Source organism: Balaenoptera musculus, chromosome 4, assembly GCF_009873245.2.
Source record: "Balaenoptera musculus isolate JJ_BM4_2016_0621 chromosome 4, mBalMus1.pri.v3, whole genome shotgun sequence".
NCBI lineage: Eukaryota > Metazoa > Chordata > Mammalia > Artiodactyla > Balaenopteridae > Balaenoptera > Balaenoptera musculus.
Window position 1 is genome coordinate 72,476,748 of NC_045788.1, and position 25,093 is coordinate 72,501,840.

The 25,093-nt window shown below is 35.1% G+C and overlaps 1 protein-coding gene across 3 annotated transcripts in view; it reads right to left on the reverse strand.

Moving 5' to 3' along the window:
- Positions 1–5,728: 5,728 nt before the first annotated feature.
- Positions 5,729–25,093, reverse strand: part of PAK2 (p21 (RAC1) activated kinase 2) — an 87,458-nt gene continuing 68,093 nt past the window's right edge. For all 3 annotated transcript variants that reach the window (XM_036850195.1, XM_036850196.1, XM_036850197.1), the window contains 8 exons: positions 20,069–20,132; positions 18,621–18,669; positions 18,024–18,136; positions 16,596–16,713; positions 14,690–14,789; positions 12,376–12,572; positions 10,054–10,191; positions 5,729–9,594 (listed from right to left, as the gene is read on the reverse strand). In XM_036850195.1, the coding sequence (XP_036706090.1) occupies positions 9,508–9,594; positions 10,054–10,191; positions 12,376–12,572; positions 14,690–14,789; positions 16,596–16,713; positions 18,024–18,136; positions 18,621–18,669; positions 20,069–20,132 (866 nt within the window). In that variant the 3' untranslated portion in view covers positions 5,729–9,507. The remainder of the gene's footprint in view (positions 9,595–10,053; positions 10,192–12,375; positions 12,573–14,689; positions 14,790–16,595; positions 16,714–18,023; positions 18,137–18,620; positions 18,670–20,068; positions 20,133–25,093) is intronic.

Genomic DNA, 25,093 nt, shown 5'->3' on the forward strand with positions numbered 1-25,093 from the left:
ACCAATTCACAGCAACAATTTTCAGTGCACAGTCTACTAGAGTAACATTGTTACTAACTAAAAGCATAACTGGTTCTCCCATTGCAGCAAAATTTAAAATTATACACTCCAATTTTATTTCTATTTAGAAGAAACTCCTAAGCACAACTAACTATATGATGAAACCAAGTTAAAAAAAAAAAGCTTTAATAAAGCTCTGTTTTACAATGCTTAGTGATGAAGAAATGTGCAGCGAGAAATACTCACGTACTAAGACTTCTTGTGTCAAGACCATGGTCACCTGTGCATAGTCATTAAAATAAATACTGAAACAGGACACACAGTGGCACACAGTGGAGAGTATCAGCAGTAAAACATGCATAGATGAAAAGAAGTGGAAAAGTATTTGCTTGGCTGACAATGCAAGTTATATGAAAGTGGCTGATCCATGTATTCAACAGCCTATGGCCTAAACTTACTTTTCAGTGAACCCTTGGTCTTAGAACATACTCCAAAAGATCTACAGATGAACAAAAGAAAAGGCAAAACATTTAAATACTTCTCACATCACCAAGAAGAGTGTGATCAAAATAGTGGCAATGTCTGTAGTAAAAAGTCAAATGGTTAAAGTTTTTTTTTTTTAGTTTATTGAAAAACAAAACTCTTCAACAAAGTTACTAGCAGCAAAACTTATAGTATCCTAAAGTGTAAGGAATACTGAATGTGATTAAGAGGTCTTCTAGCTTCAACCACAAAACTCCTTAAATATTTTAAAGACAAAATATTAAAGTAATCAGAATCAGATTGTACTGTTAGACATTCCTTAATCTTATGGCCCAGATCAAATAGTTTTTGAAAACGATGCATTTCTGTTTTTAAATACAGGAGAAGTCAAGGTAAAGTAATTCATTAAGAAATAGAGAAAAACATTTTTTGGCAGTGCATTCATGGCAATACTGTATATACCTACAGATCTAAAAATGAAAGACAAGAATGTATGTGGCACTGTTACTCCATTTTGATTGCTTAAAAAAAAAAGGGCAGCATAACTAGGATGAATGTTTTCATCTGCTACAGAACACAAACTGGGATCTGTGGATAAAAAGTAACGAGTATACCAGAAGTTATATATCCACGAGTGTTGTTCGTTTCAAAATAATCAACCTCATGGGTTACAAATTTATACAAAGGCTGTCCTTATATACTGAACGTATTTTGTTTTCTAGAAAGGCAATATAATTTTTAGTTTTTTCCCCTAAACAAAAACTAAGATGCCTAGGGTAAAAAGTTATAATCAGGACTACATAGGCTATAAAAATCTCTTTATACTCATCAACTCTTAATTTCTGACCAAGAATCTATGACTGGTTTTTAAGGCTGGGCTGGCTTTCCTCCATCACTCTGCACATTCTTAGGTAAGCATTTCTCCTTTGGGCGCCCACATTAATACGCTCAAAGAACAACACACGTTTTAAGACTACTCAAATAATGTACAGTACAAATTACGTTCTGAAGAGATTTTTAAGAATTTGCTCTTTTTTATCCTTACCACTCTTCCTTCCCGATTGTTAAGTTTACCAAGAGCTACTTGTATATTTTATATTCAGTGGTGAAAACAGAACCCTACTGATTAAAAGCTTACCAAATCCATACCTACATCACATTCTGGACCTTAGCCCAAAATAAATATCTGGTCACAGCATTTTTAAAAAGCTAGGAATCAAAGTCCTCTATTTTGCATAAAGGAAGACTGCTAACGAGTAGAGTCTTAGAAATTCTCAAATACACCAGTGAGTACGCTAGTTAACAGTCAAGGGAAGTCACTTTTTTGTTTTTTGCTTTATTTCTTTATTTATTTGGCTGCGCTGGGTCTTAGTTGCGGCATGCAGGATCTTAGTTGCAGCATGCTTGTGGGATCTAGTTCCCTGAGCAGGGACCCCTGCATTGGGAGCGCAGTCTTAACCACTGGACAACCAGGGAAGTCCCTAGGGAAGTCATCTTTTTGATGTTTTGAGAATCTCTTGGAAATTCAGTGATTTGGAGATGTTTGTAGGGATAATTTCAAAGACATGTTGACAGTAGATGCAATATGATAATGAGAAAAACAGCAAGTTTGGTCTCCTCCTTCCACAAGTTTACCTGAGGAAAGTCAAAGGAAACTGTTTTAAAAGGAAGACAGGTGAGCATGCTTGTTTTGCTGAGGGTTGGAAAGAACAGAGGCACAGGTAAAAGGTATAGGATAGTTAGGATCAGTCAAAGTGGCCTGGAGACCTGGCAGGTGGTGGAATACTGAGCACGGGTTCCCGGTGAGTCTGGCCACTGAGACGAAGAACATCTTTCACTGAGACCCAAAGGAAGAAGGCAAAGTCAAAAACCCAGAGAATTCTGGCAGTAGGGGAGAAGAAAGTGTTGAGATGGTGGGAGAAAGGGGTTGGAAGTCATGAGACAGTTTGGAGAAAATGAGAAAGGAAAAAAAAAAACCTAGGAGCGAAATGAATGAGCAGTGGGCAGCACCAAGAGCCCCGCTGAGAATTGAGAAAAATCAATGTGAAATGTTCAGTGCAGTTCCAGACAGTGTTATACTTAAAAAAAGAACCCAGAAAAAATAAACAAACCTGGAGATAACTAAAAAACTCTTTTAAAAAAATGACCTATCATGGCTTGAATGTTTGTGTCTGCCCCTGAATTCATATATCGAAGCCCTACCCCTCACTGGAATCTGGAGATGGGGTCTTTGGGAGGTAACTAAATTTAGATGAGGTCATGAGGGTGGGACCTTTTGATGGGATTAGTGTCCTTGTAAGAAGAGACTCCAGAGAGATTGCTCTTTCCAAGTGTACATATACAGAAGGGGGTACAGTGAGCACACAGCTAGATGGTGACCACCTACAAGCCAAAAGGCCTCAGAATGAAACCTACTTTGCCGGCATCTTGATCTTGGACTTTTAAGACTCTGCAACTGTGAGAAATAAATTTCTGTTGTTGAAACCACTCAGTGTATGGTATTTTGTTATGGCAACTTGAGCTAAGCAAAAACTCTTTAATACACCAGGGAAGATACTGAATTTATGAAATAAGAACAGAAGGCTGTAAAAAGATCAGAAAACGAGAATGATCTTAAAAATGTGAGGGAGTTCCCTGGTGGTCCAGTGGTTAGGACTTGGCGCTTTCACTGCCGTGGCCCCGGGTTCAATCCCTGGTTGGGTAACTAAGATCCTGCAAGCTGCACAGTGAGGCCAAAAAAATAAAATAATAATAATAAATAAGTAAATAAGTAAAACAAAAAAAAAGTGATAGTTGATATATGTTCAAAAAAGGGTCAGAGATAAAATCAAGGAAATTCTCCCAGAAAGTTAAAAACAAAAGGCAAAGAGATGAAAAGCAGGAAAGATAAGAAAAACAGGAGATTAATGCTGGAATTCCAAAATGAAATAACAGGGAAAAAAAGTGGCAATTATTAAAGAAATAATACAAGAATTTACCAGAACTGAAGGAAATTAGTCCGTTACCATGAAGGCCTGCCAAAAGCTAAACATACAGACCCTCTCTCCAAGGCATTTCATGGTAAATTTTCAGAACAAAAGCTCCAGAGAGGCAGAAAAATGGGTTACATATAAAGATGTTATCAGAAATGGCAGGTTTTTAAGATAATGAAGCAGGGACTTCAAAATTCTCAAGGAAGATTATTTCCAATCTAAAATCCTGTACTATCAATTAAATGTGAGACATTTTCAGACATTCAAGCTCTTAAAAATCTTAACCTATATGCACCCTTCCTCAGGACACTAATGAAAGATGTACTTCTCCAGGACATTAATGAAAGATGTACTTCTCCAAAATGCGGAATAAACCAAGCAAGAGGAAACAAAGGATCTAAACTCAGGAGAAAAGTGAAACTGAGTTTCAGATGCCCGAGGGCAGAAGGCCTGGAGAGAAAGAGCCCAAACTGGAGCCCTAATCAAGTTCCCGGAAAGAAAAGGGAACTGTCCTTATCCAAGACATTTAATTCTATAGAAAATTGTCTTCAGAGGGCTTTTGCAGTGAGTTTGGAAAAACTTAGTGATAGAAACAGAGAAACTTTCAAAGGAAACAAAAAGACAAAATTAACAATAAGAAAAGCAAAGAGTTGCACAAGAAATGACACGTGGTGATAATAAATTACTCAAGTGAACAACAGTCCCACATAGTCACAAAGTAAAAACTGACCGCTAATCAAATAAAACTTTGCCACCTTTCTTAATTGGGAGACTAGAGGGAGTAGAAATGGGAAAATGGGATGGTATAATAGTAACCAAATTCTCAACTGTCATAACAGGAAGTTTCCAGAAAAAGTAAAATACAGAAATGTCAAGAAATACTTGTAGGACTTCCCTGGTGGCGCAGTGGTTAAGAATCTGCCTGCCAATGCAGGGGACACAGGCTCGAGCCCCGGTCCGGGAAGATCCCACATGCTGTGTGCACCACAACTACTGAGCCTGCGTGCTGCAACTACGCGCCTAGCCCGCACGCCTAGAGCCCGTGCTCCGCCACAAGAGAAGCCACCGCAATGAGAAGCCCACGCACCGCAACAAAGAGTAGCCCCCGCTCGCCGCAACTAGAGAAAGCCCGTGTTGCAACAACTAAGACCAAACACAGCCAAAATAAATAAATAAATAAAATTAATTAAAAAAAAACCAAACAAAAACCGAAATTAAAAAAGTTAAAAAAAAAAGAAATACCTGTATAAGTATATAATATAGAAATCTGAAAATTAATGCATGCTAAAACCAGCTCAAAGTTAAAAGCAGAGGCCTCTGTGGAGCAGGACTCTGCAGTGAGAAAGTCTGCAGCTGGGGACTGGCACTATTTATAATGACTCCTTTATGATTATCTGACTTTTTAATCTGTGCATATTATTTTGTTAAAAACCTAAAATAAAGGTCAAAAAAGACCTTTCCCTTCATTGTTCTACTCTTCCTCCTCTTCAAAAGATAAAAACTTGTTAAATGATTTGCATAAAAAATAATTCCCTAATTTAAAAAAAGTCACAAATATCAAAATAGTAGTAAAGCATGTGTTAAGCTCCTACAAATAGTGCTTTTCAATAAAATCAATCATCTAGGCATTTTTGAACTTTTCTTAGGCAAATGTTTTGGGCATTTGCTATAGTTAAAGAAATACAAATGTCAGAATAGCACAAAGCAGTTTTATAATGTAACGAATATATTTTATGCAGTCATTGCCTACACCCCCCCACTCCAGGCTAAAAAACGTATAATTTTGTTTTTTCATAGTGAACTCTCTATAATGCACCTGTTCTCCATGTCAGCATATCCAACATTCAAATTAAATGCATATAATGAAGTGATGCCTTAACGTATGGCACTTTTAAAGATTTCTTGGTGCATTTAACACAAAAATTCTAGTAAAATTCTTATTACTTCACCTAGGTAAGCATTAGAATTTCAGGCCAAATTATTGAAGGTATTTCAACAGATCAGAAGTGCTTCCCTGGGTCTGATAGCCAGAACATTTTGAACAAATTTATTCTGAACCTGCTTTAGAAGAGCAAAGGCTCAAGCTTATTACTCATTAATTTTTGAAAACCTTTCCAATTTGGAGCTCTGTAATACATTCATGGTGCCATGACATGTTTAAAAAATATTCATCCTTAAAAATACTAGAACGTTCTTTGAAAACCTATTACACTTATTCTTTTAAGCTATTCTGATCTAAAGAAAGAATTAAAGTTTTAGTAAAAGGGAAAATGAACATTTAAAAAAGTTTATTTCTAGCCCTGAAAGAACAAAATTATTGAACAAGGTCATCAAATACAGCAGTTAATGTCAATGTAACAATTAAATAACTGAATGGGATTAAATTAAAAATAAAAGTCAATATAAAATTTGAAGACAAAACAGAAAAGACAAGTTACTTTCACTTAGTTCCATTTCTATCTAAAACAAAAACAAAACAAAACAAACAAACAAAAAAAACACAAGACATTCCTACCAAAGATGTTTGACAGAATTATCATACATTTCTTTCTCTCTCATTTGGCAACATTCTAGAATGGTGAATGAGAAAGACTTCAGTTCTCTCAAGGCCAGGCCAGTGCTTGGTTCTCCTTTGTAATTCCCACAATATCTACCACAGTGTCTTTGTCAAAGTGGTCAATAAATGTGTTAGTGAGAAATAAAATCTCTGTGTGTGTGTATTTTTTCCACCTTTATTACACATACTCATATACACACACTGTGGAAAAACTGATTTTAGTTGTTTATTGTGGGAGCAGTTGAGACAAGGAAGACAATCTGCTTTTTATATTACTATAATTTCACTAAAAAAAACCCCAAAAGAATCTTAATCTGGATTTTAGCTATATTCCATAATGATTTTTTGACATTTCACTGGATATGGATCTCAGTACATTTTAAAACTTTTAGATTAAAAAACTGATGCAAATTTAAGCACCCATTTTTTTTTTTTTTTTCTAATTATAGCTACTGCCTGATCAGATCTAAAATTATTCTGGCTAGAATACGGTGTATATATAAACAAACATGTATTTATGTGAGCCCTACAAAGAAATACTCATAGGTAGTTTTAAATTGCTTATTAAAGGCACAGGTCATTTAGGACTGGTGGTAACTAGATACATTTTAAGCAGCTTAATATTTATATGTTGAGAAGAGAATTTGTACTGTGTGCCAGGCACTCAACACATGAAAACAGAGTTGTGTTAGCCTTAGTTTCTTATGCTAGCACAATCACTCTACTTGTTTACTTTTCTATGTAGGATGAAATATTCAATATTTTCATGGTTTCCCAGTTTTAACTGTCCCTAAAAGCAGCAAAAGGAACAAGAGGAGAAGGAAACTTTTAGACTGCCAGAGAGTCTGAAATATAATAAATACTACAGTAATATTGTCTTAATAACAAAAGAGGACTACTAAGGTAATTTTTAGATTTAAATGGGAATTTTCATTCTAAAGTAATGACAAAAAGGTAAATACAAAAGGCAGTTATTAAAAAAAAAACCATGAATCTTGATTCAGATATAATTTTTCTTGCAACAACATGTGAACATTTTAATTTAAAATTAATAAATCACAATTCTGTATTGCTTTTAAGATTAAGATTATTCAATAATTGACACATTTCAGAATTAACCAAAGTACATTTCTATTACAAGTTAGTTTATCCAAGTAAGTAAAGAATAAACCACAGCGTAGCTCCCTTAACCTAGGAGTCAGGTTTTAATGACAAAGTCCGTTGCCAGCAATGGACATGCAGGTAACCATCAAGGAAGTTGTAAATACAAACCCCAAACTGCTTCTATAAACTGAAAAGACCTTTGTTGAGTCACAGGCATAAAAATGGGGCATTGGCACTGCATTCAGTGAATATGGCCTTTATGACTTACGCATGGAAGTGCCTTCTAGAGTGGTCATGAGGATCACAGTCTTATACCATCTAGTTGGTTTTCTATTTCATTGGTAGCATCTTCTTTATCATAATCCATCCAGACAACTATTTACAAAGAATGTTCAAATCTGGAACTCAAGAGACACTGTAGCTTTCCACCAGAAATAAACCAGCTTATTTCTGTAAAGTAATTTAGTAATAGCTGTAGAAGGCCAATATAATCCAGAGAAAAATGAAATCAAGAATCAAATTGAAAACAGAGACTATTAAGTGCTCTAGATACAAGTTTCACTAATTATCTTACTTATTTTCGTGAAAACCTTCCTGCATTACCAATTAAAAAAACAAACAAACCCCACCAGCCATTTCTATCCTCATACCTGTATCTTAACACAGACATGATGGGAATGATAGGAAATAAAACTCATATTAAGTTCTCCTAATGTACTCCAAAACATCAAAATTATTTTTATTCATGATTTGTACTATTGCAGGATGGCAAGTAGGTGTGAAGTCAATTAGGAGCGAATGGTGGGAACAAAAAGCCAGAACCAAAGCACATATTTTTCTCTTTCATGTGGCTCTTGGCATGTCAGAAGGGACAATACTGCCTCCAAAAGCCAAATAATTAAAATGATGAGAGAAGAAGAGGAGAGGAGGGGAAGGGAGAAGAGAGGGCACTCTAATAATTAATGCTACAGGTCACAGACCTTTTTTAAATCTTTAAAATAAAAAATGTATTGCTATCCACAAGCACATTTCATTACTCTTTCTTTCTCCAGTTTTTTACATGAATATTATTTACTTACTTGAAAAAAATCTAAAGTAACTCAACATCTCAAACGACCCATGAATTTACCAAGAAGTACTTTGTCACTTAAGTTCTCACAGACAGTAAAAATGTTGGTAATGGGCTGGGAACAATGTTTATAACAAATCTCTACAGTTTACTGGTCAGAAGCTGCATCTCTAAGTAACTGACATTTCTCTTTCATGAATATAATCTTATCTATTTTAGAGCTCACCAAGGTTCAAGCCTCTCACTTTGTCTCTGCTAGCTCCAAATATTTTTTACCTTTAAATGGAAAAAAAAGGTTAACTTTTAAATTCTGAAAATTCAATGGTTATTATATTATTTACCATGGGAAGGGGGGGGGAGGAGTAGGGTGAGAAAGGGTTAATTAAAAAACAAACTAGCTAAAATTACAACATATACAGAAACTTATTTCCAAAATGAAGGGAAAAAAAGAGGGAAGGGGAAAGTAGCGGCACAAACCAAAGTCCTGAAGCCAAATCTGAAGAGGACATAGAAAGAAAAACGAAAGTGTAAGAAAGTAGAGTCAATGGGATTCTTTTTCTGTTTCAATGATTTAGTTATAAATATAGATTATTAGTCTTCTCTCTATACATGTAACAAATGCCAAACAACTCACTATTATGAAATTTTTAAAACTGGTTCTTTCACATTTGTTAAAAAAGGTAAAAATCACATACTTTTCTTCCCTTCCTCCAGTTCAAATTCTGAACTGAAATATTACATGTAACAATAGCTGGTTCTAACTTCTATACAAAGTTAAACCATATTGAACTCCTTTGCCAATATAAGGAGCTACAAAATTTCTATCACACTTGCCTCCAATTTAGGCATAAGAAACATTTCTCAAAGCAACTCAAAAGGAGCAAGTCAAGGAAAAGAAAGTTAGGAAGAAGAGAGAAAAGAAGACTAGCAGATAAAACACATACTCTGCAAAACTCAAATCTGCCATTCAAGTACTGAAAATACCCCAAAAGGGACAATGAATGGGATCTATTATAATGAAGTCAGCAAAATAAAATGCAAATCTCAAGCATGATAAATGGCCCTGATGGGCTTTCTGCTGAAAGACGTAAGGCTAGTGATTCAGTCCACAATTCCTTTTGGACCCTAAAGAAGGGATTCAATAGAAAGTTGTCATTCTGTTTTGCAATTTTTTCTTGGTTGTCTTCAGGAAACAGTAGCTTGTTTTTTTCCTCCATGTTATGTAGACCATTTCTTTAAACCCCAAAAGAATAATATTTTTCATATATTAAAAGACTTCTTTTAGAAAATGGAAAAAAGAATATGAGGCCACGGCAATGATGTTAACGGTTACTCTTCATTGCTTCTTTAGCTGCCATGATCAGTGGTGTCAAGCTGGATAATGGTTTGGCCAATTTCAGGAAGGGATGCTGTCAGAAAGAGTGGGGGAAAATAAATGTAAATGTCACCAGTTTAGAAGCTAAATATTTCCTTTCAATTAAGCCCCAAAGACTACTTTATGGATCATAATTTATTTAACAAACACATATTTCAGTACTTATATAAAATCAACAAAATCACTACATCACTCCTATGGTTGGAAGTGTAGTCTTTTTAGTTTTTCTCATATTATAAAATCTCAGTTAAATGACCCAGATACCCATGCCTGCAATGAACTGGTGTGAGAACTGGTAATATGAAAAACTCATACATTTATCCCAGTATTATGGGTATTTTATTCCCAGCAGATAAAATCTTAAACTGCAGCAGCTGCCATGCTGCTGGTGATGAATGAATAGTGAAATGTAATTATTAACCCTATGTAAACTTTCTGCTGGTTACTCAAAAAAGTCAACTTTTTCCCAAAATAGTATTATTTCCAAATTCACCTGTAACAATTCTCTGGCTGAACCCCTTTTCTCCACATCCATCTCCAAACATCGATTTAAGAAATCCCGAAATATTGGGGAAAGTTTCTCTGGGTTTTGAAGTTCTGGGGTTCCATTAGTCGCTATCAGGTACAAGGCCTAAGAATAGAAGAACAACTCTGACATACTTAAGATAGCTCAACAAAGTTAGAGAGTACTTTAAAGTTTATGGATCTTTTACGTATTTAAAGACAATTGTCATACACACTAAAGTGCGGTTATTATTTCTACCCATTTCGATTAGATATTTTTCACTTTATTTTTAGATATTACATTTCCCTGACTTTTTTTCAAAATTATCTTCACCTTTTTCTTTTTTTCGATTATAAATACATATTGATAAATAAAACTACCACTATAATAAAATGGTATAAAGAAAAATGACCACAATCCCACCATCCACATATAGTATCCTATTTATCTTTCTTAAGATTTTTTTTCGAAGTCATACCACATTTCAAAACAATGGGATTTGTTGAAACCGCTTTAAGAAATTTTAAATTAGCTATATCTATATGGCTATAGATGAACAGGTGGAACACATAGGATTTTTAAGGCAATGAAAATACTCTTTAAGATACTTTTATAATGGACACGTTATTCAGTATACATTTGTCCAAACCCATGACATATGACATCAAGAGTGAACCCTAATGTAAACTATAGACTCTGGATGATAATGATGTGTCAGTGTAGGTTCAATGATTGTAAGAAATGTACCCTCTGTGAGAGATGGTGATAATGGGGGAGGTTATGCATGTGTAGGGGGAGAGGGCATATGGGAAATCTCTGTACTTTTCTCTCAGTATTGCTGTGAACATGAAACTGCTCTAAAAAAACAAAGTCTTTAAAAAAAAAAAAAAAAACAAAACCCGAAACAAAACTAGCTATATCCCACCCTCATCATTACTATCAATAATAACAGATTAGATCTACAAAATTATTTTAATGGCTGAATTGAATAGTGTCTTCTTATATGGGTGCTTCATAATTTAGTCAATCCCCTTTGGAAAATCCCTGTATTCTTTATGTAATTCTCTGACTATTTTCTTTGAATTCCTAGAAATGGAATTAAAAAAAAAAAAAACCTCAATAGACTTTCTGAAAGAAGTTTTAGATGTACAGAAAATTGAGCAGATAGTACACAGCTCCCATATACCACCCCTATACACACACACACACAGTTACCCCATTATTAAAATCGTACGTTAGTATGGTACACTATGTTACAAGTGATGAACCAATATTGACACACTTTCATTAAACAGAAGTCTGTAGTTTACATTGGGGTTCACTCTTTGTATTGTACAGTTCTATGGGTTTTGACAAATGTACACTATCATGCAACTACCATTATAGTATCACACAGAATACTTTCACTGCCCTAAAAATTCCCTGTGTTCCACCTATTGGTTATTATGAATAATGCTGCCATGAACATTTGTGTACAAGTTCTTGGGTGGATGAATGCTTTTAATTCTCTTGGTTATTTACCTAGCAGTGGAACTGCCAAGTCACATGGTAGCTCAAAGTTAATTTTTACAGGAACTGTCAAACTGTTTTCCAAAGTGCTGTACCATTTTACATTTCCGCTAGCAATGTATGAGGGTTCCAGTTTCTTCACATTCTCACCAAAACTTATCATTGTCTGCCTTTTTGATTATAGTCATTCTAGTAAGGGTGTAGTGATCTTGTTGAGGTTTTGATTTGCATTTCCTTATTAACTACTGATACTGAGTCATATATGATAATTTAAAAGAAGTAAAAGATAAAAGAGAAAGAAAGAAAGATGGAACTCTCCACCTCAGCTGCTGGAATACGTACATAACTGTTTAAAGTCTACTGACTTCATCTGTTTCTCAGAACCCTCACTCTTTTGTTTGAATATGGGCTTTAACATTGCCATCTACACAGCCTTCTCATAGATGTGATCCTGCTTTCCTCTTTGTACCTGGGGGTACAGAGGCCAAGGTTCAAAGTCAACAACCTGAAGGATATATCTAGAGTCCCTTAATTCTGCAGAAAAGTGACCAAATTCTTACTTATGTGCAAATTTAGAAACCATACAGCTTACCAAAAATTTACAAACTCTTTACACCTAACACATTCAACTCAATAAGCCAGAAGCAAATGATTTTTAGATGTAGAGTGAGGGCAGAGACTAGGTTTTATCAACTTTGTATCCTAAATTCTTGGCCAGTGCCTGGCAAAAGCAAGTTCTAAATAAATGATTTAAAGAAAATTATTTTTCTTAAAATAAGGCTGGTATTTAATTGGTCTTACCCTCAAAGGATTTTCATTGAGGTATGGAGGCTCTCCTTCTACCATCTCAATAGCCATAATACCCAGAGACCAGATGTCAACCTTAGGGCCATAAGCTTTCCGTGTAACCACCTCTGGTGCCATCCAGTATGGCGTTCCAACCATAGTACTTCGCTTGCTCTGCTCAGGGGTGATCTGGGCACAGAAACCAAAGTCAGCTATAAAACAAAATAAAACATCTTGAGTTAATGGTGTCCATGGGTTGTTTAAGAGTTTACTTTATATGATTTAACTAATTACATTTGAGTATTCAGCCTCTTAATTTTTAAGAATGTATTAATAAAGAAAACCAGAATGGGCTTACAAATATTTTGATGCTGTTATATACTCTCACTTTTTAACTTTTACTTCCCACAAGTAGAGGGTAAATTATCAGGAAGCCTTTTATTCTAAATAATTCTATCCTAAAAATTTTAATAAAGTTGAAAAAGTCTGAAAGAAAAAGTCACCAAAGCTGGACACCAAAACTATGTCCACTGTGAATCAGGCAAAGGTCAGGAAGTGCAAATTACTTTTGAAGAAAATAAACAGAAGCTAGAATTAATAATAATAAGCATCCAACTCAGCAGAGAGCCTAGAAAAAGAACATGTTTAACTGCAACTGTACCTACAAGGTCTTCACCAGCATTACTCTATTCCAACCACCTCATTTATAACTGAAGAGCAGAATGCCTAATTTAGTACCCAGTATTAATTTAGTGGAAAAGTCAAGATGAGAATCTAGAATTTTTTCCTTCCTTCTACTGTTAAACCCATTCTACTCCATATGTAAATACTGTTAACATTTAGGTTTGTAACCTTTAGACTTTTCGTTATGCATTTCCAAATGTACAAATAATACCCATGAACTGATTGGTTTATTTTACCTAGTTAGGATATTTTGTAAACTGCTTTTTAAAACCTAATTTTTTAAATATCTTTCCATATTAGTACGTTAACCCACCTCATTATTATAACTACACAACTTCACGGAACATAAAAATACCATAATGTATTTAACCATTTCTGTACCACTAAACATTTAAGATATTGTTGGTTTTTCTTTACAAGGTTGCAGAGAACATTTTTGTACTTATTGCTGTGCATATGTTCAGTAATTCTATAGGAGAGAATCCTAAAAGAGCAATTGTTAGGTCAAATCATAACATTTACAGCTAAAATGAGTGCTTATAACTGTTCCAAGTATAATACCTCATAAGAATTAACATACCTCATGATAACTTTATGAGACAGGCATATTTACTACTATTATGATTTCCATTTTACAAATGGGGAAACTGAGGCATACGTATTTTTAGATAACTTATCCAAGATCATTCATCTAGTAAGTGGTAGAGCCATGGTAACATATTATCCAAAAAAGTCAAATTTAGTTTACCTGTGTATCCACCAAAAATGTATGAGAATGTCAATTTCTAGTTTTCCCATTAAAATTACAATTATTAACTATATATTCTGACCATCTGCTAGAACCTGGGTCCCCTTTCTTGTGGTTGAATAACCTTCAGAGGATCTATCTTAAAAAAAGAGATGTTGAAAAAGGAGCCAAACTCTTCTAGGCAAACAGAAGAAAAAGTTTTTTGGTCTCTTGATCTAAGAAATGCCTTGAATTTTGCATAGTTGGAGAAACCTCAGTAGAAGTTCTTCTTGAATCCTCCAGAGGACATGGTTGGAACTGAAGATTATAGCCAGCAGAGGAAAGGAGGTTTTTTTTTTTCCCATGACTATACCATGTCTGATACAGAAGTTAACTGGGGAAAGAGGTTTACACATGGTTTTTTTCAGACCTTGTCATCTCTGACATAAGAGTCATACAGCCCTCCCCCAATTAGGCCACCATCTACCAAATCCAGAGAAAGATGAACAGCACAATGACAAAAACCTACCCCAACAGGTAGCAGAGATAAATCCAAGTTTATGTTTGGAAGACAGCACCAACATTATAATAGTCCCAGACACTGTTCCTCAGTGCTTTACATTTTTACTACTCAGAAGAATTCTCTGAGATAGGTACTGTTATTTTCCTTATCATACAAATGAGAAAATGGACACAAAAAGAGATTACGTAACTCACCCAAAATTATTCAGCAAGTAGTAGCAGATCTGCTATTTAAACTCAAGCTGTCCAGCTGACAGTCCATATCTTTTTACTACTATTCTCCCCCACTCCATGTATTGCCATAAAAATGTTAATAGCAGAAGAGGGTTTTTACTTAAACAAAAGGCAGAAAATTATAAGTAACATATAAATGTTATTTGTTCACTTGTTACTCACTAAGTTTAACAGATCCTTCCATGCCCAAAAGCACATTGTCACTTTTGATGTCTCTGTGGATCACTTGATTAGCATGTAAAAACTCCAATGCCTGTAAACACTGAACAGGAGAAAAACATCTATCAATGAAACAGTCCCTGAAAAGTCTAAGGAAAGTTCACATACACTATTTATGACCTAAGCACCACCTCTAGTAACCAGCAGAAGACACTCTAATAATACATTTATGAAGAAAAAAATCCTGTCACATGCAGTTATGAAAATAAGACACCTTAAATAATTAGATCCCCCTCTTCCCACTCTCTGCTCTTATCCAGAGACAAATATTAAATAATGTCTTATCTAGTCCTATTTCTGCCACAGATTATTTAATACCATAGAATATCACTTAGTCTTCAATGTTCTCATTTATGAAATGGTGGGTGGGTCTACATGATTTCTAGGCCTGCTCAGGTTTAAATGCCTAAAGGTATGCAGCACTTGGTAAAGATGCACAAGGCTTTTTAGAAATCATTTCAACAGTAAAGGATAAACTTGTGATCATTCCCATTTGAATCTGAAATATGCCGAAGTCTAATCAATGTAAGCCACTGGGGGTCTGGTTCTCTCCAGCTGTTCAATGCTATGTAAAATATTTTCTTCATTTCTTCTATGGTAGGTTTTACATAAAGCTATACCCACACTCTAGACACCAATGATGATCCTGGACACCACTTCCCTCTTATGCCATATTTCAGAAAGCACTGAGTCAAAAGAGCAGAAGAACTACTCTCACTTCCTTAAAAACAAGAATGAAATTCAATTTTAAAAATCTGCTTGCTATGTTTTTTTAATGTAAACTGAGTATAAATGGTAACTTGGAAAAAGTTGTTTTTATTTCTTACCCCCATTAAAGTAGAACAACAAATAAAGTCTGTACATCATTAATAACAAAAATCTCATTCAAAATACTCTACTATTCAAAGAAAAAAACCAGATTAACTGTGTATTACTACAATACATTTACCAAGCATTTAAACAGATTCCTGAAAAGAACAAATCCCCAGAAAAATACTTGTGTAAACAAATAGAAACAAATGTTATCACAATTAGAGGAACTACTAAAATAATTTTATATTGATTATGAAAAAACTTATTAGAAAAACAAATTAAGTATAAATAGATAAGTCCTTAAGTTTTTATCAGCTTTTAAGTGATCAAACATTCTTTGTTAAGGGATATATTATTGTTTCCCTCCTGAAAGAGTCAAGAGGGCTCCCCTTAGGTGAAACATAATTACATTAGAATTAAAAGTTTCAAAGAATACTTTTTTAAAAACACCTAATAAAAGCTGAAAAAGGAAAAACATCACACATACTGTTCTTACATGAACAAAGTTTATAATTTACTTATAATTCACTGTAAAAATGCTGAAAGCCAGATCACAGGAAACATAATAGTCGTAAGAACTTTTACAATTTTGTCCTTTGTGACAATGATTCCTAGGATATTCGAAGAAAGTACTGTTGCAGTTTTAATGACAATAAGCAAATGATCAACCTAAGTCTCATCTATACGAAAAGATTACATGGAAGAAAGAAAGGCTCATTTTTGGCTTAGATGTAGGCAACGTGGCAGAATTCTACTAGCCTAAGCAAACAGTATGTCTCAAATTCATTAATGAATATCATCTCATTGGTCACCTTTAATGAGATCGATAAAGCCACAAGTAAACTTATTAATTAATACTTAGGGTGAAGATGTGTACCACTTTGTCCTTGTTTCCACTGTTGAGCGGTGTATTTTTAATGGCACTCCCTCTCACCCTTAAAAGTATCCTGCTTGGATAATAACTAAAAATTTGCTTTTTTTCACATCCTGTTAACCACATTATTACTGTAACTTTTCAAAAAGGGAGCAAACTCACCTCTCTGCATACAGCAGCAATCTGTGCTTCATCCATGCAGGTCTCTGTTACAACATCAGTAAGTGATCCCCCAGCAAGGTACTCCATTACCACAAACAATTCATCTCCCACCAGGTAACTAAAAAAAGAACATAAAAAATACATTCACACTTTTACTTTTTCTAAACACGTGGTACTCTATATTGAAGAATTCAAATGTTAGGAATCCTAATTTAAAAAACTAGAAAGCTGGTAGCTTTGATAGCTGGGAAGAAAACTGAAAAGTTGCTATGGAACAGCACAAAAAAAAAAATAACTGAGGGTCATTATGATTTTTCCAAATCACTTTAAAATTTTGCCCACAATTCTAACTTGAGTGTGTACATAGATTATTCCAATTCAAATAACCTTGTATGGTAGGAATGATTTGTCCTGTTTTACAGATGAAAAGATGGAGGCTTGGAAAGGCTAAGTAACTCATCCAAGGTCACACAGCCAGTAAGTGACAGAACCAGAACCTGAAGCCAAGCACAACTGATTCCAAAGCTTATGGCTTATCTTAACCACCATGCTTTACTGACTTGAAATACTATTTTAAAAGCAGAGAAATGTACCTGGAAAGTTTCTTTCTATGAACATGGTCCCCAGAGCTAGCCCTGAAGTCTAAAAATGTGTTTTCTTTTAACCCATTCAAAACAAATTTAAATATGGAAGTTTAAAAAATCACCTATGATTCCCTATCTCCAATACAACCACTACTATAATTTTCATTTATTTTTCTACTATTCTTCTTTCATTCACATATATGTAACTGCTTTTAAAAAAAACAGATGTAAGGTAATTCCCTGGCGGTCCACTGGTTAGGACTCCGAGCTCTCACTGCTGAGGGCTCGGGTTCAAGCCCTGGTTGGGGAACTAAATTCCCATATGCCACATGGTGCAGCCAAATATAAAAAAATTTTTAAATTAAAAAAATTAAAAATGTAAGATACATAATTTTCTCTTCTACTTTTTGTTCTGCTATTTAACATCAATTCCTAAATTAAGTGAGGTTCTGATAAACATGCTATTTGCCCCTGAAAGACAAAATTTGAAATAAAAACTGACTTGAAAGTTTAAAAACTGTGTGGTCAGTCACCTCTGTCAGTCAAGACATGAATCATAGCCAACGTCTCCTTAATGTTTCTGCTTCTGATCATTTGTAATTAATATGAGCACCAGCAGCAATGTCCTTCATTTAACTGCCTTCTCTCGCTTACCAAGTGATACCTATGTAGAAAAAGGACCTTCTAAACTGTAATATGCTATTTTTACCTCTCCTCCTCCTTCAAGTTTACTTTTCAGTGTTGACACTCAGCCCTAGTCTAACTAAACTGGCTAGCCCCCAAAGCTATGAGACTTAAAATTTCAACATTTTTCTCCCAATGTTTAAGAAATATTTATATTTACCTGTCTAAGAAGTTAACTATGTTGGGATTCTTTAATTCTTTCATCACCAGAATCTCATTAATGATCAATTCCTTCTTTGGCTGTTTCTGTAAATTAATCTGCTTAATAGCAACCTATGATGGAAACAGGGAAAAAAAAAGTCAGAACAAGTTTCCTAATACTCTTAGAAAATTACAAACACTGATCAGTTAATAATCTAATTTATTACATACATACTATACGATGAGATAATAATTTACTCATAGGCAGTACTTTAACTTCTACACTGCCTATGCACAATTCTTTGTAATACATAGAGCTTAAATATTTTTAGATTTCTCTTGAAATATTAATGCAAGGTCAGCCCAGTGCCAGCAATTAATCCTCTTTTCATCCCAAGCTGGGAAAATAATTTTTAAAATATTTATTTATGAAACCAAACACGTAATTACTTCTTTTTTCCCCTCAATAAGGAAAGTGCTATAAAATTACCTAGAGTAATTCTTTCAACATATTGAACTGCAAAAGACATTCCTTATTGATTATTCACAGGCAGATCTAGTTTCTTCCCATATTAAAAGCTAATGCTAACACCCAGAAGTATGAAAAGGTAGCTACCTCTTGTCCCAATGCCACATCAGTAGCAGTGAAAACTGTGCCAGAAGCCCTAGGGAAAAAAAGACACAACCAGATTTAAGGTTTCTAAATCATTCTCATTTATAACATACAAAGACTTTATACTCAGAACAACTAAAAAGAGGTTAAAGAACGTTGAAGACTCAACATCTTTAAAAGAAGTAAAAGCAAAAACAAAGGGGGAAAAAATAAGAAAAAGGGGCAATTCTTGTGGCCAAAACTTATGTTAGAAATTTGTCATAAATTTCAGATCTACAAAAATACAGAAAAAAGATAAAGAAAAGAAAGAAAAAAGTCACATATACTCATGGATCCACTGCCCTGTTTAAGAAACAAAGAACTACAAATAAATTTGAAGGTTCTTATGTGCCCTTTCCAAAGGCATCCTACCTCCTCCCAAAAGTAATCTATATTGGGTATGTATTCTGTATTTGATGTGCATCATTTCCATGTATTTCTCTATACTTTATTAAGCCCATAGGTGTGTACCACTATAGAAAATGTTTCACGTAATTTTTTAACTTCATATAAATGATTTCATTTTATGTATTTTCTTGTAATTTGCTTTTTTAATTCAACACTGGACTGGGGCTGGTCATCCATATGGACAGGTGTTATCCTTGTTCATTTGTAATTATTACATTTATGATCCGGTATACTATTTATAATTTATCCATTCTCAGGCAGAAGAACATTAACATGATTTTCAATTTCTTGTTATTAAAACCAGTGCTGCAAGTGATTAAAAAGAAATTCATAAGGAAGTTTTCAAAAAGACTCAAGCTCACTTTCTAAACTCACAGAACACTTTCCAGAGATTAATAACATTAAAAATTCAAGATGTTCATTTGCTCCCAAGCAACAGAAAAAAAGATTTCAGTTAGCATACTTTAAAGATACAAATTATTGGGAATTCCCTGGAGATGCAGTGGTTAGGACTCCGTGTTTCCACTGAAGGGGGCCTGGGTTCAGTCCCTGCTCGGGGAACTAAGATCCCATGAGCCGTTTGGCGCAGCCAAAAAATAATTAATAATAATTTTTTTAAAAATACAAATTATTGAACAAAATCAGAAGATCAGTAGAATTAAATATCCATACTCAATGACGTGATTAAAATGTAGGTTTTTTAAACGATAATCCTGTAGTAAATTTTCTTACTGTCTTCTAAATATTTGCCGGGCAATTTTCCCACCCATCTAATTTCTTATCACCAACGTGAAATAACACTTAAGAAGAAACAATGTACAATCACTGCTAAGTAGTACAGTATTTTAATAGCATCTAGAAATAAACGCATTACTTATTTACACAAATCCAAGGATACTACTCATAGAATACCAGAAGTGCTCAATGTCAGCAGGCAAAAGAGATATCATGCTGGACACCCAGGAAATAATGAATATTCTGGTAATACAGTCACAAATACTTACCCTTGCCCAATTTTTTCATATCTTGTGTATTTTTTCTTAGGGTCACCTATGCTTACAATAGTTCCTATTTTAAACAAAAACAACAAAAAGTTGGAAACTCAGTCAAGCATTTAAAAATTGTAAACTAATTCTGATAACATTATTTCTTTTAATAACCTCCACTGACTTTAGAACAGTAGTTTTCAAACATAACACTAAGTTTCAAAAATAATGTATGTTTCAAACACAAAACACTAAAGAAACAATTAATACAAATAAAAAAGTATCAGAAGCAAGAAGACACATTTCCACTAGGTTAGACCTCCTAACTAATGTTTTTGATTATCCCATTTTCTCAAAAATGACCACGTTTTAGAATGACCAACGGTACTAGTTTTCTTGAGACTAAGGGGGTTTTAGGATGTGGCATGTTCAGTCTTAAAACTGGTAAATTCCCGGGGAAAGGAAAAGTTGGTCATCCTACTTTTCATACTCCACTGAAATGTAGTAAACTAACGATAAGTTATAAAACTACTCACTATGAGAAAAAAAAAATTTTATATATATATAAAATATCCAAATGGAAAACCCTAAATGGCTTTTCTGACTCTTCTTGTATATCTTATATCTTTGAATATATTTAGGAAACCACTTATTACTATAAACATTACTCTAATGTGAACTAATCATACATCTGTTTTAGGAAAGTTCACTATGTCACAACTAAGAAACATGTTTTATTTTACTTTATTTAACTTTTAATTTTACATTGCAGTATAGCTGACTAAAAATGTTGTGATAGTTTCAGGTGCACAGCAAAGGGACTCAGCCATACATATACATGTATCCACTCTCCCCCAAACTCCCCTCCCATCCAGGCTGCCACATAACATTGGGCAGAGTTCCCTGTGCTATACAGTAGGTCCTTGTTGGTTATCCTTTTTTTATTAAAAAAATTTTTTAAATTTTTGGTTGTGTTGGGGCTTCGTTGCTACGCGAGGGCTTTCTCTAGTTGCAGTGAGCGGGGGCTACTCTTCGTTGCGGTGCACAGACTTCTCATTGCTGTGGCTTCTCTTGTTGTGGAGCACGGGCTCTAGGAGCGCAGGCTTCAGTAGTTGTGGCACGCAGGCTCAGCAGTTGTGGCACACCAGCTTAGTTGCTCCATGGCATGTGGGATCTTCCCGGACCAGCGATCGAATCCGTGTCCCGTGCATTGGCAGGCGGATTCTTAACCACTGCGTTACCAGGGAAGTCCCTGGTTATCCATTTTAAATATAGCAGTGTCTACATGTCGATTCCAAACTCCCTAACTATCCCTTCCCTCATTCTTCCCCCCGGTAACCATAAGTTCATTCTCTAAGTCTGTGAGTCTGTTTCTGTTTTGTAAATAAGTTCATTTGTATCATTTCTTTTTAGATTGCCCATATAAGGGATATCATACAATATTTCTCTTTCTCTGACTTACTTCACTCAATATAACAATCTCTAGGTCCATCCATGGTGCTGCAAATGGCATTATTTCATTCTTTTTAATGGCTGAGTAATATTCCACTGTATGTATGTACCACATCTTCTTTATCCATTCCTCTGTCGATGGACATTTAGGTTGCTTCCATGTCTTGGCTATTGTAAACAGTGCTCCAATGAACACTGGGGTGCATGCATTCTTTCAGACCATGTTTTTCTCCAGATATATGCCCAGGAGTGGGACTCTAGTGTCATGTGGTAGCTCTACTTTTAGGTTTTTAAGGAACCTCCATACTGTTCTCCATAGTGGCTGTACCAATTTACATTCCCACCAACAGTGTAGGAGGGTTCCCATCTCTCCGCACCCTCTCCAGCATTTATTGTTTGTGGATTTTTTGATGAAAGCCATTTTGACTGGTGTGAGGTGATATCTCATTGTAGTTTTGACTTGTATTTCTCTAATAATTAGCGATGTTGACCATTTTTTCATGTGTCTCTCGGCCACCTGTGTCTTCTTTGGAGAAATGTCTATTTAGGTCTTCTGCCCATTTTTTGATTGGGTTGTTTGTTTTGATAATATTAAGCCTCATGAACTGTTTGTAAATTCTGGAGACTAATCCCTTGTCAGTCACATCATTTGCAAATATTTTCTCCCAATCTGTGGGTTGTCTTTTCGTTTTGTTTATAGTTTCCCTTGCTGTGCAAAAGCTTTTGAGTTTAATTAGGTCCCCTTTGTTTATTTTTGTTTTTATTTCCATTATTCTGGGAGACAGATTAAAAAAGATATTGTTGCGATTTATGTCAGAGAGTATTCTGCCTATGTTTTCCTCTAGGAATTTTAGAGTGTCCAGTCTCACATTTAGGTCTTTAATTCATTTTTGAGCTTATTTTTGTATATGGTGTTAAATAATGATCTTATTTCATTTTTTTACATGTAGCTGTCCAGTTTTCCCACAACCATTTGTTGAAGAGACTGTCTTTCCACCATTGTGTAGTCTTGCCTCCTTTGTTGTAGATTAATTGATCATAGGTGCATGGGTTTATCTCTGGGCTTTCTATCCTGTTCCACTGATCTATATTTCTATTTGTGTGCCAGTACCATACGGTTTTGATGACTGTAGCTTTGTAGTATAGTCTGAAGTCAGGGAGCCTGATTCCTCCAGTTCCGTTTTTCTTTCTCCAGATTGCCTTGGCTATTTGGGGTCTTTTGTGTCTCCATACAAATTTTATGATTTTTTTGTTCTAGTTCTGTGAAAAATGCCATTGGTAATCTGATAGGGATTGCACTGAATCTGTAGATTGCCTTGGGTAGTATAGTCATTTTGACAATATTGATTCTTCCAATCCACGAACATGGTGTATCTTTCCATCTGTTTGTCTTCTTTTTTTTTAAAAAATTTATTTATTTATTTTTGGCTGCATTGGGTCTTCGTTGCTGCGTGCAGCTTTCTCTAGTTGAGGCGAGCGGGGGCTACTCTTCGTTGCAGTGCACGGGCTTCTCATTGTGGTGGCTTCTCTTGTTGCAGAGCTCGGGCTCTAGGCACGTGGGCTTCAGTAGTTGTGGCACGCGGGCTCAGTAGTTGTGGCTCGTGGGCTCTAGAGCACAGGCTCAGTAGTTGTGGTGCACGGGCTTAGTTGCTCCACGGCATGTGGGATCTTCCCAGACCAGGGCTCGAACCCGTGTGCCCTGCATTGGCAGGCGGATTCTTAACCACTGCGCCACCAGGGAAGCCCTGTTTGTCTCCTTTGATTTCTTTCATCAGCGTCGTATAGTTTTCAGAGTACAGGTCTTTTGTCTCCTTAGGTAGGTTTATGCCTAGGTATTTTATTCTTTTGATGCAATGGTAAATGGGATTGTTTCTTGAACTTCTCTTTCTGATCTTTCGTCGTCAGTGTATAGAAATGCAACAGATTTCTGTGTATTAATTTTGTAACCTGCAACTTTACCAAATTCATTGATTAGCTCTAGTAGTTTTCTGGTAGCATCTTCAGGATCTACTTCGCATACTATCATGTCATCTGCAAACAGTGACAGTTTAACTTCTTCTTTTCCAGTTTGGATACGTTTTATTTCTTTTTCTTCTCTGACTGCTGTAGCTAGGACCTCCAAAACTATGTTGAATAAAAGTGGTGAGAGTGGACATCCTTGTCTTGTTCCTGATCTTAGAGGAAATGTTTTCAGCTTTTCACCACTGAGTATGATATTAGCTGTAGGTTTGTAGTATATGCCCTTTACTATGTTGAGGTATGTTCCCTCTATGCCCACTTTCTGGAGAGTTTTTATCATACGTGCGTGCCGAATTTTGAGAAAAGCTTTTTCTGCATCTGTTGAGATGATCATATGGTTTTTATTCTTCAGTTTGTTGGTGTGGTGTATCACACTGCTTGATTTGTAGATACTGAAAAATTCTTGCATCCCTGGGATAAATACCAATTGATCATGGTGTATGATACTTTTACGGTATTATTGGATCCGGATTGCTAGTATTTTGTTGACTGTTTTTGCGTCAGTGATATGTTCATCAGTGATACTGGCTGTAATTTTCTTCTTTTGTGGTATCTTTCTCTGGTTTTGGCATCAGGGTGATGGTGGCCTCATAGAATGAGTTTAGGAGTTTTCCTTCCTCTGTAATTTTTTGGAACAGTTTCAGAAGGACAGGAGTTAGCTCTTCTCTAAATGCCTGATGGAATTCGCCTGTGAAGCCATCAGGTCTTGGTCTTTTGTTTGTTGGGAGTTTTTTAATCACAGTTTCAATTTCAGTGCTTGTGATTGGTCTGTTCATATTTTCTATTTCTTCCTGGTTCAGTCTTGGAAGGTTGTACTTTTCTAAGAATTTTTCCATTTCTTCCAGCTTGCCCATTTTATTGGCATACAGTTGCTTGTAGTAAGTCTCTTATGATCCTTTGTATTTCTGCAGTGTCCGTTGTCACTTCTCCTTTTTCATTTCTAATTTTATTGATTTGAGTCCTGTCCCTTTTTTTCTTGATGAGTGTGGCTAAAGTTTATCAATTTTGTTTATCTTTTCAAAGAACCAGCTTTTAGTTTCATTGATCTTTGCTATTGTCTTCTTTCTCTCTATTTCATTTATTTCTGCTCTGATCTTTATGATTTCTTTCCTTCTACTAACTTTAGGTTTTGTTTATTCTTCTTTCTCTAGTTGCTTTAGGTGTAAGCTTAGGTTGTTTATTTGAGATTTTTCTTGAGAAACAGATTTTAAAATTAGGATGTTGTACATATAACTCTAACTTATATTCGTATTAACAGTAAGTCAAAACATGAGAAAACCACACTAAATTTTCACTTAAACTTTCACTAGGTAAAAGGAGAGAGGGGCATATCAAAGAAATTCACAGAAATAATCCAGTTTTACATAGGTACCCAACCTCAAGCCTACTGCCAATATACAATATTTTTCCTTGATCCCTCTAGGTCAGTATCCTTTATAACTAAAGTTGCTATAGACTTGTAATGAGACGTTATTGCTACCCTCTCTCTGGCACTGTGTGTATTATTTCCAGTGCTTGATCCAGGCCAATGATAGTTGATGGATGAAAAAGGAGAAAAGAAAAAAATATATT